We start from the raw sequence: 20,036 nt of genomic DNA, 5'->3' as shown, positions 1-20,036 counted from the left end.
CATTTTTTGTGATTCTGTGCACTTCATTTATAGTATCAGGCCAGTCTTTCTGAAGACTGAGAGATGCCCCCAACATTATTCAAAGAGGGAAGTAGAGTGGGCTCCACCTCTGGAAAATTGGGGCCATCTCTTCACATCCAATACACCTGAGGAGAAAACTGAATTTTTGAACTTGCCTGGATGTAACTTAAAAGGCTGCCCGAATGTAGCAGGGACAACTTAGCCCACGATCTGCAATGAAATGTATGTCGCTGCCTTTGCTCACCCAGCAACGGGTGGTGATTTTTTGTTGAGCCTCTTCCTTGGGATATTTGTCCTTGCAAAGGCCACCTACATGGAGACGATTTAAATCACCTCTATGAGTTAAAAAGGCTGGCACTGTTAACAAAGTAAATGGATGTAAGCCAAGCAGAAGGCAAAATTTAATATGTGCCGAAAACAATAGTGGTGCAAGTGCCATCTCAGTGTTCGCCTGTACTTTACCCACGCCCATTAGAGACACGCCTCTACTGTAGCCACGCCCATCACGGACATTAGCTCCAATGTAACCACGCCTCCGTGAATCTCATACAGCTATGCCCTTTGGGAAGCAAATCCGGTCAGCCACGCCCTCAGTGGCCTCGCCTCTCCTTTAACTGCTCTCTGACCACGCCTCTCCCTTAACCACGCCCCAAAGGAACCCGTCTCTCCCTCAGCCACGTCCCTCCCCTTTAACTACCACAGGGATTGACGTCACCTCCCACCAATCACGTCAGATAGCCGGGAGCGAGAGAGCCTCCCTCCGCGAAGACCTGGGGAGGCAGTGGGCGTGGCTGTAAAAGGCGCCATCCTATCGGAAAGCAGGCGCCACGGCGCCCCGCCCTCCTCCCTCAGCGAGAGAGACGGCCTGCAGGCTCCTTGGCAACGGACGCAACCACCAAGGACCCGGAAGCAAAACCAGGGGAAGGCGGAAGTACTTCTGATCCCGGCAGTTGGACTCTGAGGGAAACAGGAGGATGGAGCGGCTGCCGGTGGCGACTTTTCTGACGGTGCTGCTCTCCTTCCTGGCCTCTGGGCCGAGCCTGCTGCCGTGGGGCGCGGAGCGGGGCCTGCCGGGAGACCTTTCTTCCGCCTTTTCGCTGCGCCCCGAAGCGGTGCTGGAGGGGCAGGGTGAGGCGGTGGGACACCGACCCCCCTCTCTTTTCGACGGGTGGGGGAGTTATTGCCAAAATGGGGAGTAGGGTCTTTGGGGGTCCTGAGTCAAGGGAGGAGAAACTGGGGACTCCTACGCTAAGGGCTGAATCTCAGTGGTTAGAGCAGTGTTTCCCAACATTTTTTTTGGCCGTGCCCCACCTAAGCACCTCTCAAATCCTGATGCTCCTATTCACGCGGAGGAAGCCTAAAAGGCCATTCACTGTTAATAACTCATTCTCGAATTGCTCCCCTTAGAAATCAAATTACCCCCCCCCCGTGGGGCGTGTGCCCCACGTTGGGAACCAAGGGGTTAGAGCATCCGTTTTGCATGTCTCAGGTTCAGTACCCAACCATATGTCCAGTGAAGGCTGGGGAAAAGAGAGCATGGTCTGAAACCCTGGAGATCTACAGAAGATTGAGCTAGGTGGACCAATAGTCAGCATAAGGCAGTTTCCTATGTTCCTCTTTAAACCAGCCCTTTGTTTAGAATAACGTGGACTGGAGCTTTCCTTTGCTTTTAAGTAAAAGCTCAGGGGAAGAGCACCTGCTGTGCCTGCAGAGATCCCAGGCTCAGCCCCCAATGACATCTCCAGATAGGGCTGCAAGCAGCCGCCAGTTTGAAACCCTGGAGAACCACTGTCTGTCAGTGTGGGCAACAATGAGCTCAATGGACGTACCCAGTGTAAGACAGCTTACTGTGTTGCTTCTTGTGTAGGAACAGGATATCTTTTACCGACATGGCATTTTCCTCCCATCTCAGTATATAGGCTGGTGACCTACATCTGTGTGTATGAGGATGTGATCTCCTTGGTATGTGGCGCCATCATCATTTGGTACTTTGCCGGCAGCTTTGAGAAGACCGTGGGTACTGTGAGACACTGCTTCCTCACTGTGGCCTTTGCCATTTCCTTAGCTCTGCTCTACCTGATGCTCTGGGCTGCCCTTTCCAGGCTCTGGGAAGTGGCAGATGCCAAAGGCTTTGTGCCTGTGGCTTTTGCCATGCTGGCTGCGTCCATTGCCCGCTCCCGGATGAGGAGGACACTGCTGTTTGGGGTCAACATCCATGTGGCACTGGTGCCGTGGGTCCTGATTTGCGTGGCTTGGCTTATTCTAAGTTCCTCTCTCCTAGGGAACATCTGCGGCCTCTTAATTGGAGACATCTGTATCCTTTTGAATAGATTCCCATAAGCCAGTTTGGGGAAATGCTGAATGGGGCCCTCCAAACCTCTTTATCTGGACATTAGGACCCTCTCCTGGTCAAAATTGAATTTGGTTATTGTGAACTAAGACCTGGGAGAGTCCACGGTTTAAATTCCTGACTCTGCTGTGAATCTGGCTCCTGATCTTGGGCCAGTCAGTCTCTCAGTCTGTCCGACCTCCCAGGGTCGCTGTAAGGATAAAAAGCAGAGCAAGGGAGAACCACATATACCACCTTGGGCTCTTTGGAGGAATAGTAGGATAGAAATGTAAAAGGCCAGCCAAAATAATCAGGACATCTAGAGCACTCTCATTGTGAGAAAAGGCTACAGTGTCGGTGCCTCTTTATTTTAGAACAGAAAGAGTGCCTATGGGGAGGCTGAGCTAGAGGAGTATAAAATAATGCACCCTAGGGAGACAGCCTGGGCTCTTTTTCTAGCTCTTCCTTAACTGCTTGCCAAACTCAGATGGTTATGGCTACTGCTTTGGTGCAGATCTCCCTGAATCAACAGTCTCTCATCTGGATAAAAAGTTACCTTTCCGTCTGCTGAAGAGAATACCAGGAATGAAGTATGTTCCAGGGTCTATAGCAGAGAGAAGGGCTTCTCAGAGCAGGAAGTAAGTATGCCCATCCCAGTAAGGGAGTTATGTGCTCAATTGGCACATAAAAACATGAATAGCCCTGCTGGATCAGGCTAGTGGCCTATCTAGTCTAGCCAGATGCCCCAATGGGAAACCCTCAAACAGGACCCAAGCATTAGAGCCCTCTCCCCTCCTGGGGTTTCCAGCAACTGATATTCAAAAGCATTGCTGCTTCCAACTGCAGAGGCAGAGCATAGCCATCAAGGTTAATATATATTGATAACCCTTTTCTCCATCAAGTTGTCTATTAAATCCATCTTTCTGGCCATTACTTCTTTCTATAGGAGCAAGTTGCCATTGTTTAACTATGTGCTGTGTGATGAAGTCATTTATTTTATCTGGAATGACACCTCTCTCTTCTCTTCAGGCTAAACCCACCACCCGGTTCTTACCCCACTCAGAGCTATCACAGTTCCTCTCCTCCCTCCTTGCTTGCTGTTCATATGCAACACCCCAGTACATGCCCTCCTGGATCTCAGCCACAGTGCATACCCGGTCCTGTGCTGAATCAGTGCACTGGTTCCCTTGGAGGGTCATGCATCCAGCACCATTTCCAATCTCCACCAGGATCCATCTTGCAGCATTTCAGTGGGTCTGACTCAGGGGGACCCAAGAGGACAGATTGCTCCAATGTCCCCCATGCACCTGGGTTTCCAGCTGCAGGAGCAGCGTCAGAATCAGCAGAGCTTTGTCGAGTTCACATAGGGTGAAATTCCTGTATTCTACTGCCTGCAATTCATGTGAGGATCGGCAAAGGTTTTCCCTCCAAGATGGGAGTCTCCTCCAGGTGGATGAAGGATTTTTAAAGTCCTAAACAGCTTCAATTCAGTGTACCAAAGAAACCACCCTCTCTCCATGTCAGATGATGGTATTCTCTCTACTCGATCATCAGTGTAGCACAGAGAGCTCCACAAGTTCAGGGTTCCGTCTCCTTGTTATACCCAAGCTTGAGCAATCTTACAAAATGATTTAATGTGGTTTTATCTTTTGAGAGGGTGGCTGGCTGGGCCAGGACTGGTAAATTTCTACTGTGCCTTTTCTGTATATGTGTGTGTTGGCCTTGAATCATTATGAACCCTGAACCCTTGAATGGGGCATCCTACGCATGTGATTTATTTCATAAGAGTATGGAAAGGTGGCAGCTAGTACCTGCTTGAAAGCATGGTGTCTTGAGGTGAGCTTTCTACAGGACTTGGGTCTGCAACCACAGACACCCCGAATCAGGGACTGTAGCCTACAGCTCTGATTTATTTTTTACAGGTATGTTCATTTGGGTTTGGGGGTTATCTTGCTACTGATAAAAATCATTGTGACTTTGTATGAAATAATGCTGGTTTGCTTACAGTTCTGGGAAGGGCTACAGCTCAGTGGCAGAGCTCCCGCTTTGTTAAAAAAATGTTCAATATTCAGTCTCTGGTATCTCAAAAAAGACTGGGTCGCAGGTGATGGAGAGCCTCATCTAGTCAGAGTAGATGTGGTCAGGCAGACAAATACTCTGACCCTGCTAGAATGCAGCTTCCTAAGTTCCATGAAGTGAGGAAAGGGGAGAGAGGAGACTTCAGTCTTATCCCAAAACATACATAAACCAAATATATCTTCTACAAAGATCACTGTGGCTGTTTCCAATCACCCTGTGCCTCACAAGGGGACCTATGTGCCCTGCTCAGTGCCAGCGATGCAACCAATTTTATTTTATATTTTTAAGACAGTGGGAGAACAGTCATTATATCTTCTGTGTCCCAGGAGGCCTTGGCAGAGGCTAAGCTGCACAAGCCATTCAGATCTGCATCCCATGACAGTTGCAAATATCAAAATCCTCTCCCTTGTTTCATTTAAAATCCAGCCTGATGAGCAGTTCTGGAGGTGTTAAACGCTTCCTTGCGCCTAGCTGGAGAGGTTACCGACTATCAGGGTGCTGTAGCAGGGGGATGGACTAGATGACCTGCAAGGTCCCTTCCAAGCTTGGGATTTGACTTTATGACACTTCGGCTGGTCCAAATAAAGTGATTGCCATACTGTGGTTTATGGATGTCTCCTCCAATTTTTGTGTAGAAACCTCTCGAGGTAGCTGGTTCTTTAGTATGATGGTGTGGGGGCTGGTTGCTGGCTGGGAGGAGCACTGCTGGGGGAGCTGGCTGTGTGCTGTCTGACCATATATCAGCTGTGCTGGAGATTCAACACCTGATGTCGCAGAGATGGGGAGAATGAGGCATTATCCCATCCTTTCTTTTGAACGCTTTGGACAACTAATTGGTTTTCCCTAGGTCTGACATTTCCTCCAGTCAACAGAGGTTATGACGAGACATAATAAATCTTTTAAAAATGGACAGCCTGCATGCAGTTTGATCTGGAATATAAAAAACTTGTAACATCTGGATGAGCCTCTTTGCATCCTCTCTGTTTGCCCACAAAACACCACTATTCCTCCTGGCTTTTAAAGGGGCCATAATGCTGTGTGTAGATGGTTTTTTCCAGGTGCTTTAATGAGGCATTGATGTGTGATAGGGGTAGGTGTGGGGAAGCCATGGCTGTCTCCATGTTAAAACTCCTTCCCATCAGCCCCAGCCAGCAACTGTAGTCCAACCACACTTGGAGGGCCACAGGTTCCCCACCCTTGTTGGTGGTTGCGGGGGAGAGAGAGAGAGAATGCACAAAACCATTGAGGAAGTCGCCTTACTTTATTTATAGGCCACTTTGTCTGCCAAAAGACCTTTCAAGTGGCTTTCTGAACAACTATCAGGGAAATGGAAAACCCACCACGTTAAAAGATAAAATAAACGTCTAGCCATGCAAAGTAGCTGCTTCTGCAGAAGAACTATCTAAACTCACTCACATGAGAGAGGATATGGAAATCTATAGGCTTAATAAAATGCAGTCTGTATAAGAAATGCTTTCAAAGGCTAGGATCCAAATGCCTACGTAAAAGATCAGGCAAAAGGTTCACCCTGCCCAACAAGGTGATTCTGGGGATCCTGCAAGCAGGACCCGAGTCCAGTAGCGCTTGCCTCATGTTCCCCAGAAACTGGGCCTCTGGGTAGACACTAAACAGCAGGGATGGGGAGAGCCTGCAGCCCTCCAGATGATGATGGACTCCCCCAACGCCCATCAGCCTCATCTGACATAGTCACCGGGGAGGGAGGATGGAAGTTGTAGTCCAATAACATCTGGAAAGCTACCAGGTTTGGGGGAAGCTGGTCTGGTCTAAAAAATAGCAAGCCCACCCCACGGTCTCCCATTGAACAAAGCCTTGCTGGCTGTATGGAGCAAGCTTTGAATGTTTAGCCTGCAAAAGAGGAGACTAAGAGGAGGCATGATAGCCAGCTTCAGATATCTACAGAGCTGTCACATGGAAGAGACAGCAAGCTTGTTTTATCCTTCAGAGGGGAGGACATGAACCAGTGGCTTCAAGTGAGAAGAAAGGAGATTCTGACTAAACATCTGAAAGAACTTTCTGACAGAAGAACTTTTTGACAGTGGATTGCACTTCCTTCGAAGGTGGTGGACTCTCCTTCCTTGGAGGTTTTTAAGGAAAGGTTGGATAGCCATCTGTCAGGGATGCTTTAGTTGTGTTTCCTGCATTGCAGGGGTTTGGGCTAGATGACTTGGGGTCCTTTCGAACTCTACTTCTGTGAATACACACATGGTCCTCAACAAACCCCAATCACAAGGAGCCCAGAGGGTCCTGCTTCAGCTGGCCGAGGATTCCCATGCGCCTTCTCGGGAGCAGTTGAGAGCTGATCCATGGAACTAAAGGGGCGACACGCACAAAGGTGGCTGATTGGCTGATCTCCTTTCCTTTGCTTTGACTTTCCACTGAAGATGTAAAGATTCCCTCCAGGTAAAGCTGCCCGTCCTCTCCTGGGCAGACGAAAAGCCCTCCTGCACTCAGCTATCAAGAGAGAGAGAAAGGTGAAAATGAGCTGCCGGAGGATTGCAACTGGAAAGCTAGCAGCCGAATTCAGAAGCATCACTGCCTCTGACCCTGGAGGCAGAGCATAGCCATCATCCATGAAATTCAAAGCAACAGGGTAATTACCTGAGGGTCCTTTTTGAGGCTGAATGGTTGTGCACAGGTGGAGGCCAAGGAAGAGGTGGGGACACAGCTGTCCAGCGAGGTCATGGTCCACTGAAGGATGTCAGGGTGAGCTGATGGAAAGGAACGCCACAAGCCTCTAAGGATTTGCCTGCCTGCTTTGCTCTTTCTCCCCGTGGCTTGTGATCTTTTCTCCTCCAAGCCCATCAACCTTGGCTGCTCAAAAGTCTCCCATAAATAGCTCTCATTACAATTCAAATACGGACGCACGGGGCTCACTGTCTGTGAAGCAATGTGAAATCTGCTTTTCCTAACTCACGGACTACGCTTTTCTATTGTCAAACTTTACCCAAGATCCCTGCAATGCTTTTACACATTCCTCGTTTTATCTCTTCAAGACAGTTTGCAAGAGAGAAATAGTACCCCACGATTTCCCCAGCCATTCTTGTTTCGGAAGTATTTATGTTTATACTTTTTGATGACAAGGATAAACCAGATCAGCAAACAACCAGTGCCTTTTATAAGACCTCTCTTATTTGTAAGACAAACCAGAGGGTCAGTATTTTCTAATGTGAAAGTGCAGTATACAAACAAGCCTCTTGTGGGAGCCAATGAGTTAGAAATGCCCTAAATAAACCTATAGGGTGATTTTGCTATATAATTCACAGGGTTTCCAGAGGACCTCCTGAAGAGGTGCTACAGCAACTGCATTGGTCCTTACTTGGACTTAACCCATGTGCAACTGTACTCATTCTATGCAACTATTTTGTAGTTTTGCTTTTCATCTTTTAATTTTCATCTTTTGTTACAACTGTTGTTTTTGTTTTATATAACATCATGAAATTAAATTTAAAAATCCTTTACCAAAATATAAAAATCCCAGGTAAGGACTGGGAAAGTATGCTGCCTGAAACCCTGTCAGTTACTACCTGTCAGTGTAGACAATACTGAGCGATATATGGGTCCATTGTCTGGATAAGGCAGCTTCCTATTTCCCTATAGATTTTCAGCTGTACAGCATTTCTGAACCACATCAAGCAACATGTAGGCTAATAATATATTGACAATATTTATATAACACTATCAAACTGTTTCAAAATTCATAAACAGTGCAGGGAGTCACAAACTAATAAATATCAAGTGTGCCGCTGTGGTCTAAACCACTGAGCCTAGGGCTTGCTGATCGGAAGATCGGCAGTTCGAATCCCCACAATGGGGTGAACTCCCGTTGCTCGGTCCCAGCTCCTGCCAACTTAGCAGCTCGAAAGCACGTCAAAGTGCAAGTAGATAAATAGGTACCGCTCCAGCGGGAAGGTAAACGGCATTTCCGTGCGCTGCTCTGGTTTGCCAGAAGCAGCTTAGTCATGCTGGCCACATGACCTGGAAAAAACTTTCTGTGGACAAACACTGGCTCCCTCAGCCAGTAAAGCAAGATGAGCGCCGCAACCCCAGAGTCGTTCATGACTGGACTTAACTGTCAGGGATCCTTTACTTTTGCCTTTTTTAACTCTTCCATAAACAGAATGATTAGAATGGTATGTCACTATAGTCTGTGCCTTTTTGTACACATTATTTTGCTTGAGAACTGCACCACAAAATTTGGAGAAGTGTACATTTCAAGGGATGGCTGCATTTCGGTTTCCATATTGTTTCAGAAACTGCAAATTAGGTAGATAGATATATGATTTTAAGTGAGAACAGAATTAAATTTTGCCCCATCCCCATGAGACACTCCCAGTCTCCAGAGACAGAAACACCTGTGCCTTACCACCACGTTCCTTTGATCCTATCGCCCAGCACCCAGTCCCAGGTGGTACAACGTGGAGCGGGTCAGGAAGGCAAATGGGATGGGTGGTCGATGTGATAGGTGCCAGTTTTGCCAGCTGGACTAATGCGACATCATCCTGGGCACCTGACGAGCGAGGGGTAATCTTGGCAACTGGATACAGCTCATCTGAAGAAGTGAGCTTTACAGAGTACAAGGAGATGTTTCTGCAAAGCAAAAAGATGGGCTGGAAGTTACATGTGATGGGGGGGGCAAGGGGGAGAGGACGGCATCGCAACAGAGTCATCAGGCTTGAATAGGAAAACGGGAGGTTATACAAAGCTCATTGGGTTACCTGGGGCCAGTCACCATCTAACCTACCTCAGAGGGTGTTGTGAGGGTGAAATGGGGAGGAGGAAAACCAGTTACACCACCTTGAGCTCCTTGGAAGATAAAGGTGGCATATGAATAGAGCCAACGGGGCCCATCTAGTCCAGCATGCTGTTCTCACCGTGGCCACCCAGAGGCTCCAATGGGAAACCCACAAGCAGGTCCTGAACACAAGAAGCATGACTGCTCCCAGCTGTTGAGGCAGAGCACAGCCATAATGGCTACTAGCCATCAATAGCCCTCTTCTCCGTGAATTTGTCCCATCCTCTTTCAAAGCCTCTTCTAAAGATTATCAAGGAAATTCTACTTGCGGCACTGCACCCTTCAGAATATCACAAGGTAGTTTCCCGAAAATGGGCATTTTCTGCTGCTGTTCCTGTTCCTGTGAGAATGCCCGTCACTCTGCCAGATACAGAGCATCAGTTGTCTTGTGAAGACTTTTGATCTTTTTGTTCAGGCTTCCCCCTGCCCATGCAATTGGACCTTAACCTACGAAGGATATTGTAGAGTTGGAAAAGCATCAGAAAATGGCATCCAAACTGATCGAGGGCATGGAGCTGCTCCCCTATGGGAGAAGAGCACTACTGTGCCGAAGTCCTACTTGCCAGCTTCCCATTAGCGTATCTCGTTGGCCACTTGGAGAACAGAACAGATGGGCCTGGGCTCAATCCAACAGCCAGACTGAATTGTGAGGAAGTGGGCGAGCGGGTGGTTTGCCCTTCCTTGGGACACTGAAAGCTGGGTGTCACCAGCTTCTAGCTCCCTCTGATTCCGTGTCTCTGTACTTAGTGCACAGGATACAAGGTTGGATTGCGAGCACCAGGCCCCCGGTTGCTTTTTCACACTGCAGAATTTTGCAATGCAAGTTTCTAGCCCTCGGGGCTGAGGAGATGTGCTTGGCAATGAGGCAGCTTTCTCAATGCACAACTCAGTGAGTTTGTTGGGGCAGTGCGTCTGCTTCTGGAATGCACAGTCAGCTTATGGAATTCTGGTAAGGGTTACAAAAACGCTCAGATTGCGTTGGGGTATAAATAATAATTTATTTATACCCCGCCCATCTGGCTGGGTTTCCCCAGCCACTCTGGGCGGCTTCCAACAAAATATTAAAATACAATAGTCTATTAAACATTAAAAGCTTCCCTAAACAGGGCTGCCTTCAGATGTCTTCTAAAACTCTGGTAGTTGTTACTCTTTTCTCTTTCTCTTTGAGGTGAGGTGAAAGTATGGAGCCCTAATGCAGAATTTAATCTAAAAGCCTTCTCTCTCTCTCTCTCTCTCTCTCTCTCTCTCTCTCTCTCACACACACACACACACACACACACACACACACACACACACTTTTAACCAAACCATGTCCCGCTCAGTGGAACATTAGAAAAGAATAGTTGTACCTTCGTTATTGAATGCCTTGCGACTCAAACGTTTTGGCTTCTGAACGCCACAAACCCGGAAGTGAGTGTTCCGGTTTGCAAACGTTCCTTGGAACCCAAATGTCTGGTGCGGTTTATGCGGCTATTGATTGAGTGCAGGAAGCTCCTGCAGCCAATCGGAAGCTGGGCCTTGGTTTTCTAACGTTTTTGGAAGTCAAACGGACTTCTAGAACAGTTTCCGTTCGACAACTAAGGTACGACTGTATAACTTAAGAGCCTTCTGGATCAGACCAGTGGCCCATCTATTCCAGCATCCTGACCTCACAGTAGCCAACCAGATGTTCAGTGGTGGTGGTGGTGGTGGGAAACCTGCAAGCAGGATTCAAGCACAGGAGCACTCCCCCCCCCTCCTGTGATTTCCAGCAACTGGTATTCAGAAGCATTGCTGCTTCCAACCATGGAGGCAGAACATAGCCATTGTTATAGTTATTATTGTTACTGTTATCTCTTTTTTGAAATGTTAGCAGTAACATCAAAGTCACTTCATCAAGGAAATGGGTCGATTCCTTTTGCCTTTAGCCAGATCGTGTGCTGAACTCGTTCACCATTGTGTCATAAAGAATGTTTATAAAATTATGCATGGTACGAAGAAAGTGGGCAGAGCAAAGGTTTCTCATAACACTAGAGCTAGTGGACATCCCATGAAGCTGAAGGTTGTAAGAGTCGGAACAGACCAAAGAAAGGACTTCTTCACGCAGTACATAGTTAAACTACGGAACTCACCCCAACAGGAGGCAGTGATGGCCACCAACCTAGATGGCTTTAAAAAAGGATAGGACAAATTCACAGAGGAGGGGGCTATCAATATATATTAGCCTTGATGGCTATGCTCTGCCTCTGTGGTTAGAGTCAGCAATGCTTCTGAATGCCAGTTGCTGGAAACGAGGGGACAGTCTTCCTGTGCTCAAATCCTGCTTGCTGGTTTCCCTATGGGGCATCTGGTTGGCCACTGTGACATCAGGATGTTGGACTTGATGGGCCTTTGGCCTGATGCAGCAGCCTCTTCTTAGGTTCTTAAACTGTGCTGCAGAAAATCTAACATTTCCAGGTTTTGATTATGTGTTATGCCTACTGGCTAATGCAGTAAAACTGAAATAGCTGTAGCCTGCACTACCGGAGTCATTACTTCAAACCAGCTAAGTGGCTTAAGTTACCATTGTGTACACGCTTACCTGGTAACAAGCCCCACTGAATTCATTGAGACTTACTTTGATGTGGACATGTGGGGGCTTGCACTGTTAATTTCATCAGCAGGCAGCCAAGCTCAGATTCCACAGTTATTGACAAAGCCAGATAAATTTGAGATAGACAACAGGAGCCAGATTTGCAGTTGAGCAAGCCGTGTGCTAAGGTTAATTTGGTGGGTTGAGAAATTTTATAGGATAAACAATTAATAGGGATCATAAACTGGAGCTCATTCTTACAATTCTATGAAGAAAACACAGTGATTGTGTTCAAACCCAGTTCCTGATGCTGCTTCTATCTGATTTTCCTTATAGCAAGATTGTTGATTGATTGGTCAGAAGAACTCTGTACTATGCTTAGGTACTGAATAACTTCTGTGGAACTCTCTGCTCCAAGATGGCCGCTGGCCTAGATTAGGCAGCCATTTGCCAAATGGATCTTCCATGTGCAGGGGAAATATACCTCTAATACCTTTTGTCACAGGGACAAAAAACTGTTAGGGGAAGCTTTAAATGAAATGAATGTTTTAAATCATGTTTGTTTGTGTTTTCAGAGTTTGTCCCTGGCTTATGCTGCATTTAATGTAGTAGGATTATTATTATTATTATTATTATTATTATTATTATTATACCCCATTCATCTGAATGAGTTTCCCCAGCCACTCTGGGCAGCTTACAGCATATCTAATAACATAATACTGTAATGATAATTGGCTCCAAACAATAAGAAACCTTGAACTTTGGGTCCCAGCCAACTCTACAGTTCTATGATTCTAGGAATAAAGCAATAAAGTCATTAAAACAGTTTAAGGGCATAAGCAGAGGTCAGGCCAAACTAGTTTAGCATCCTGTTCTCTCAAGAGACCAACCAGATGCCCCAGTGGGAAGATCCCAAGTAGGACCTGAACGCAACAGGACTCTCCCTGCTTGTGATTCTCAGAAATCCCTTTTCTAATGACCCCCAAAATTGAATTTGCCTTTTTCACAGTTGCTGCACATTGGGTCAATGTCTTCAATTGAGCTATCCACTATGAACCCAAGGTCTCATTCCTAGTCAGTCTCTGCCAGTTCAGACCCCATAAGCGTCTATGCAAAATTAAGATTTATTTATTTATATTTGCCGTGGTATGCATCAGTTTACACTTGCTTACAGTGAATTCCTTTTGCCATTTTACTGCCCTTTCACTCAGTTTGTTTTAAACACCCCAAACAATTTGGTCTCATCGGCTAACTGGGCCACATCACTGCTCATCCCTAACTCTAGAATGTCTTATAAAGTGTGAGTCCCAATATGGATCCTTGTGGGACTCCACTTTCTGCATCCCTCCATTGGGAGAACTGCCCATTTATTCCTACTCTCTGCTTTCTGTGTTGTTATGTACTGAGTTGAATAGAATTCAGAATGCAGCAGTCTGATTGGTCCCAGAACAACAGGATTCAGAATGCAGCAGTCTGATTGGTCCTAGAACAATAGGATTCAGAATGCAGCAGTCTGATTGGTCCTAGAACAATAGGGTCCAGAATGCAGACGTCTGATTGGTCCACAGGAGCCACTCAATCCAGCTCCAGGTGGAAGTGAATCCGCAACCAGATTGGCCTACAGGTGAATCCCAGAATTAGCCAATCACGTGGGGCCCATTGTGTAAATAATGTATATAAAGCAGACATTCTGGGGGAACTTCCATTCCTTCTCACCACTATGAGCTGAATAAAGAGCATGAAATCCACTCTCAATTCCGAGTATATTTCATGTGTCTTTACCAGTTCCTGATGCACAATATGACCCTGCCTCTTATCCCAAGACTGCTAAGCTTACTCAAGTATTTCATGTGGTACTTTGTTGAGAATAGTAACTTGAAATAGCCAAAAGATGAATCAAATTGCCAGTGGCATAGTCTGAACAGGGCAAACTGAGGTTCAGGCTGTCTGAAGGACTGTATTTTCCATATGAACCTGCCCGGTCTCTGAGATCTTCAGAGGAGGCCCTTCTCTCAGTCCCACCACCTCACAGGCATGCTTGGTGAGGATGCAGGAGAGGTACTTCTTGGTGGTGGCTCCCAGGTATCAGAACTCCCTCCCTAGAGAGGCCAGACTGGTCCCCTCCTTGCTGTCCTTCTGCCAACTGTTTTCTTCCGACAGACCTTTGGGAAATGACTGTTTTTCCTGGAAAGAGTTTGTAAATAGCGCTGTGCTGTTTTTATTATGTGTGTTTTAATAGATTTGTTTTTAAATTGTTTTAATTCTACTAGAGCTTAAATAATAAAATAAATAAATAATAAAAGTAATTAAACTATATCTATATATCGATATATTTTCCTGAGGCTTTTTTGTTAGGAATCATAGGTGTGGAACTCCCAAAAGAAAAGACTGTTTATGTATGCAATGACAGCAGCAAGGATGTTCTTAGCCCAAAGATGGAAAGAAGAAAAAGCACCGACCAGAGAAGAGTGGCAGACCAAACTGATGGAATAGGCCAAAATGGTAAGATTGACAGGAAAGATCAGAAACCAGGAAGACCGAATATTTGTGAAAGACTGGAATAACTTTTTAACATATCGAGAGACCACTGTAAACAGTTGAAATTATTGGGAGGATTGCAGTGACACCTGTAAAGTAACATGAACTTTAGATACTATGGATATGTAATAGATAGATTACAGTAAAATATGCAGGAATAAAATTTAGAAATGGAACCCACAGAGGGAGGGAGGTCTGAAGGTTCACGAGAATCTCCCCATCCCCCCGTCTCTTTTTAGTTTTTTTCTTTGGAATTGTTATGCTCGTGATGTATAATCTCTATGTAAAACTATATATATATAAAGGTAAAGGGACCCCTGACCATTAGGTCCAGTCGTGGCCGACTCTGCGGTTGCGGCGCTCATCTCGCTTTATTGGCTGAGGGAGCCAGCGTACAGCTCATGTGGCCAGCATGACTAAGCCGCTTCTGGCGAACCAGAGCAGCTCACGGAAACACCATTTACCTTCCCGCCGGAGTGGTACCTATTTATCTACTTGCACTTTGACGTGCTTTCGAACTGCTAGGTTGGCAGGAGCAGGGACCGAGCAATGGGAGTTCACCCCGTTGCAGGGATTTGAACCGCCAACCTTCTGATCGGCAAGTCCTAGGCTCTGTGGTTTAACCCACAGCGCCACCCGTGTCCCATCTATCTATCATCTATCTATCTATCTATCTATCTATCTAATGTATATATGTTTTTAGCTTTCTGTATTTTATCTGTATGGTTTTAATTTGTGTAAGCCGCCTTGAGCCCCAGTCTGGGGGGGAAAGGAGGGATGTAAATAAATATAATCATAACGACAATCACAATCATAATTTAGAATAGGGACTGGCCGTAGTTCAGTGGCAGAGCATCTGCACTGTGTGCAGAAGGTCCCAGGTTCAGTCCCTGGCTTCTCCAGGTGGATTTGGTAAAGCAAGACCATGCTTGAAACCACAGAGAGCTGCTGCCGATCAGGGCAGACAATACTAAGCCAGATGGACCAAAGGTCTGATTCAATACAAGGCACCTTCCTATGTTCTTGTAAATAAAAGCAAAATATGTCCAGGTGAAAGGGGAACTGTAGGACTGGACTACAGAGTTGCGACTTCCCAACCAACCCCTGTAGCTATGCTTCAAAGGAACAGGCCCTCTTCTTTTAGGGATGCCCCCATGCATTGACCTTTCAGCACAGAAAAGAAATGTCAGCAATGGCGTTCTGGAAACTCACCCAGATTCTACACAGCTCCTGGCGCTTAGCACCCAGTTTTCTGTAATCAGGCTTCCTGCACAAATGGGATCTCCGCCCTTCAGGACAGTGGCTACCCAAGGCCATTTCCCATTCTTTTGCAGATCTTTGCCACCCCAGTTGCTTTTGTGATCCTTCTGGGTGCCTGCATTGTCACCCATACCGTTAACGGACGTCAACGACGGTTTCAACAAACAGAATCCGCTGGAATCTAAATGTGGGGGAGAGAACAGGTTTGTATCAAACAGAGTTCCTGTGGGTTCACAAACAACTGGTGTTTTTCATATTCTGCATATTCTGATCCTTTAAAAAAACCAACAACTTGAATTCTAAATATTGAAAATAAGTAGGCAAAAGTACATATGAAGATGCCTTAGGCTGAGTAAAGCCCATCAAGCCAGTATGGTGGTGGCCTCCAGACATTGTTGGACTCCAATTCCCATCAGGCCTGCCAACATGGGTCAACAGCAAGGGATGATGGGAGTTGTAGTCCAATAACATCTGGAGGGTGCCATATTGGCTTCCCCCAATATGGAGTATTGGTGTGGACACTTGCAGAGGTGACTTGAATTCTTTTTGAGGAGCACACTTAGAGTGGGCTTCCAATTCCACAGTTGCAAACTGCGGGATCAAATATGAATCAATGCCATATGATGGCAAGTGATTGACAGGTGGCCCATGGACAATGGAGGAGTTCTGGGTGGGGGGGGCTGATTTAGAGTGTCTTCAGGGTCTCAGCCAGAAAGAGGTCTCTTTCCCTGCCAAACCTACCTCTTAGATCTATTTTTCATTAATTTTATTATTTTATTTATTACATCTGAATACCGCCCTATACTTGTAGGTCTCAGGGCAGCCCACAACACAAAGTTACAATATACAAAGCACAAAATATGTAATAAAAAGAATAAAAATGTAATAAAAATTAAAATAATCAAAGCATAATAAAAACAATTAACAATATTAATTTTACATGCTGGAGGTGTCAGAAACGGAACCTTAGCACTATAATCAGGGAAGAGGAGAAATCAGCTGTCCAGGGTGCTGAAGCCCCGCCCTGGTGATCCTGCCAACTCCCACCTTCCTCGCCTAATATAGTCCATGGCACAGCCCTGAGGACTAGATGCTTGAGAGATGCATGTGTAGGTTTTAAAAAATGAAAGGGGTGATTCTGTGCTGGTGTGGGGCTGCAGAACGCAGACAGGCATGGAAGTTTTTAACAGAACAGCTCAGAGGATTATGGGCAGAGGATCTCCTAGTCAATTAGGTCTATCTACATTTCTGGCCTTTGGCAGACTACGTAAGAGTCTATTGCCTCCCTCCTTGGTAAATATATTGGCAGTGTTTGCATGCCGTGCTAGGACACTGTAGCACCTCGTAACTGAATTCCATAATTCCATAATTCTGGTGTCACGTACAAAAAAGAGATCTATGTGTATCTGACAGATTAAATCTGCTAGTGGGTTGGAGCAGAATAAGCAATGCTTGTTAAATAAGTAGAGAAAATCACAGAAGGAAGGAAGGAAGGAAGGAAGGAAGGAAGGAAGGAAGGAAGGAAGGAAGGAAGGAAGGAATTCAGTCTGGCAAGAGGATCATTCTCTGGTAAGTGCACAATCTCTTTAGAAATGCAGCCTGAAGAAATTAAGGAGAATATTTTTATTTTTATGACATTTATATCCCACCTTTTCTTCAAAGAGCTCAAGGTGGCATACTAACCTCTCGCCTTCAACATTTAATGCTGCCTTGTTTTCTTTTCAGTGAACTGTAAAAACCTCAAGAAGTCTTTCTTTCTTTGTTTGAGAGCGGGATAAAAATTATTTAAATCGAATAAATAAATAGTGTACTGTACTTTAGTGGCACAGCCCACCTTCAATATGTACGTTCTCTGCATCTACCAGGACTCCGTTTTCATTGTGAGTTTCTTGGTAGCCACGCTTCATTTCCTGGGACACGTTGTTGGGGCTCAGTTTCGACGCTTGGGTGCTTCTGCGAAAACTTGGCGGCTCTGAGGTTCTGGATTTTGGGCCAGCCCTGGAAAAATAAATCAGGAGATGGCAGCCCCTCAAAGAGGTTTTCCTGCCTAATCCCTGCTGGCCTGCTCTCGAAACTATGCACATTGTGGATAAAATTGTAGATTTGTGGTAGAGCTTCTACTCTGGATGCAGAAGGTTCCAGGTTCAATCTATGGCATGTCCTAAATCAGAACTTTATGGAGAATCATGTGGACTAGTGTCTAACTTTTAGTGAAAAACAAAGCCATTTTTGCAAGCCATTTCCCCATATGCACTTTCGTTTGTCACTTTCACTAATACATGCTTCTTTTTTTGGCACACATTTACTTGCTTTGCAAGCTGCGTTGCAAAATTTTGAGACATGCAAATTTCAAAGGTGATTGCATTTGTGTTCCCATCACATTTCAGGAAGTCTGGGTTCAGCAGATTCACCTTTAAGCGTAAACGGAACCAAATTTCCCCGTCATCCTTCCTTTTGACTCAGTCATCCCCAGTCCCTTCTCTCTTTCCACTTGCACAACAGCAAACTTTTTCCCTCCTTGGTTGGCAGCTTTAGAATCCAAGTCCGCTTATTTGACTGCTTATTTTATCCAGCTCCAGACAGACTCAGATTCAGCTGATGCACCAGTCACCCTTGTATCTTTAAAGATGGATTTTACTAAGTTGGCAACCCTAATAAGCAGAAACACTAGGGCCATCTTGAGTATTTGGCAGTCTAGTAAGGTCATGTTTGTTAGAGACATTTATGCTTGTGATATAATCACATACAGTGGTACCTCTGGTTACATACACTTCAGGTTACATACGCTTCAGGTTACAGACTCCGCTAACCCAGAAATAGTGCTTCAGGTTAAGAAGTTTGCTTCAGGATGAGAACAGAAATTGTGCTCTGGAGGCACGGCAGCAGCAGGAGGCCTCATTAGCCAAAGTGGTGCTTCAGGTTAAGAACAGTTTCAGGTTAAGTACAGACCTCCGGAACGAATTAAGTACTTAACCCGAGGTAGCACTGTATAGTAATTTTAAAACATTTATCAAACCTCTTTATTTTATTGTCCTTTTAAAAGTTGTGCTTTTAACCCACCTGGACTGAAAACCTGTTAGTCCCTAGTCCCTATTGAGACCAAGTCGGAGAGTGTCAAACTTTCAAATGCATTCCAAAATGTTTCCTCCTCCTGTGCCCTACTGGGGAGGGCAGGAGCTCTGCAGAGACCTAAGGGCTCCTTTCATGGACACCCACCTAGCTAATATAGGAAGATCCTAAACTCTGCATTCATCGGATTTCAAGGGCAAATATAGACACATTTATTTTCTTTAGTTAACAGTGAACTGCAGGAGAAGCAGCTTAACCTACTTAAATTCCAGGGTGGGCGACCTTCGATATTGCAGGTTTAACACACCTTTAGCAAACGAGTTGTTGATCTGAAAGAAAGAGAGATGTGGGGATGAGAACCTCGTTTAAAACTATTTTATGTACTAAACAACACAAATCCAGTTAAAGTCCTTTCCAGGTACATGCAGTATTTTCCAAGTTTACATGTGATCAACATCTGGGTCCCTGAGAGAAATACTCTTTCCAGCTGACCTTCTACTGAGTTCTCATAGTGAGGCTAGAAAATCCCTGCTAGTTTGGTGATAAATGAAAAAAGCCTCCAGATATGATTGATTCTGTACAAAACGTTCCACAAAACACATAATTTTGTTGTCTGAAGGACAAGGCCTATGGCATGGATGGAAGTTAAACAAACAGGCTGTTGGATCTCAGTGCTGGCGAAGGGCCCAGCATCATCCATCACACCTTGAGAGCAGAAGTCTAATTTAAGGGAATGTAGAACAAGGTGCGTAAATTTGCACACCGTTCTGTTATTCAACACTGAACTGCCACCCCTCAGCATCTACCACCTGAGGCAACCTCCTCACTCCGCCTATTGGAAGGGATGAAGGGGAAGCAGTCAGAAAAGTCTAAAACCATCTCCGACAGAAAAAGAAAAAAGGGTGACAGAAGGGGTCACAGAAAGAGAAAGAGTGAAAGGGGTGTCAGATGGAAGGAGAGAGAAAAGGGGGTGTCAGAGAGGGAGAGAAGGGGAATCAGAAAGAATTATACACAGAGAAAAAGGGGTGTTAGAGAGAAGGTGTCTCAGGAAGGGCAAGAGAGAAAGGGATGTCAGAAATGAGGGAGGGAAAGAGAGAGAGAGAGAGAGAGAGAGAAGGGGTGCCCAGGTTTTGTCTCTGAGCCCACCCAAACTGGCTATGAGCCACTGCCACCATCATGGGCATAGCCGGGACTTATGTTAGGGGGGCAGAACCGAGCTATGTGAGATGTGATTGGTTAAGTATTTTTATTTATTTACTTGATGGAAGAGTGGAGCTGCCTCCTTGCCCCCCTGGCTAAACCCATGGCTGGCATGCAGCCCTTGACAGCTTACCACGCTGTCCTCAACTGGGGGTAGGAAATCAAAGTTCCCCACC

The 20,036-nt window shown here is 45.8% G+C and overlaps 2 protein-coding genes across 3 annotated transcripts in view; one reads left to right on the top strand and one right to left on the bottom strand.

Moving 5' to 3' along the window:
- The first annotated feature begins 546 nt into the window (after nt 1-546).
- RHBDD2 (rhomboid domain containing 2) lies at nt 547-5,037 on the top strand. The gene is made up of 4 exons (XM_082201535.1): nt 547-1,149; nt 1,934-2,335; nt 2,838-2,988; nt 3,380-5,037. Exons 1-4 carry the CDS (start codon nt 996-998, stop codon nt 3,720-3,722), a joined length of 1,050 nt encoding a protein of 349 aa, XP_082057661.1. The 5' UTR covers nt 547-995; the 3' UTR covers nt 3,723-5,037.
- Nucleotides 5,038-5,671: 634 nt separating this feature from the next.
- LOC309520049 (uncharacterized protein) overlaps nt 5,672-20,036 on the bottom strand; it is a 35,521-nt gene continuing 21,156 nt past the window's right edge. For both annotated transcript variants that reach the window (XM_082201437.1, XM_082201436.1), the window contains 6 exons: nt 18,922-18,989; nt 17,426-17,589; nt 15,544-15,772; nt 8,814-9,037; nt 7,049-7,158; nt 5,672-6,901 (listed from right to left, as the gene is read on the bottom strand). In XM_082201437.1, coding sequence (XP_082057563.1) covers nt 6,674-6,901; nt 7,049-7,158; nt 8,814-9,037; nt 15,544-15,772; nt 17,426-17,589; nt 18,922-18,989 — 1,023 coding nt within the window. In that variant the 3' untranslated portion in view covers nt 5,672-6,673. The remainder of the gene's footprint in view (nt 6,902-7,048; nt 7,159-8,813; nt 9,038-15,543; nt 15,773-17,425; nt 17,590-18,921; nt 18,990-20,036) is intronic.

The sequence above is a fragment of the Podarcis vaucheri genome (assembly GCF_965113315.1).
Source record: "Podarcis vaucheri genome assembly, chromosome: 15".
In the NCBI taxonomy this organism is placed as follows: domain Eukaryota; kingdom Metazoa; phylum Chordata; class Lepidosauria; order Squamata; family Lacertidae; genus Podarcis; species Podarcis vaucheri.
Note: the sequence above shows the minus strand (reverse complement) of the source record. Positions and strands in the feature narration are given on the sequence as shown.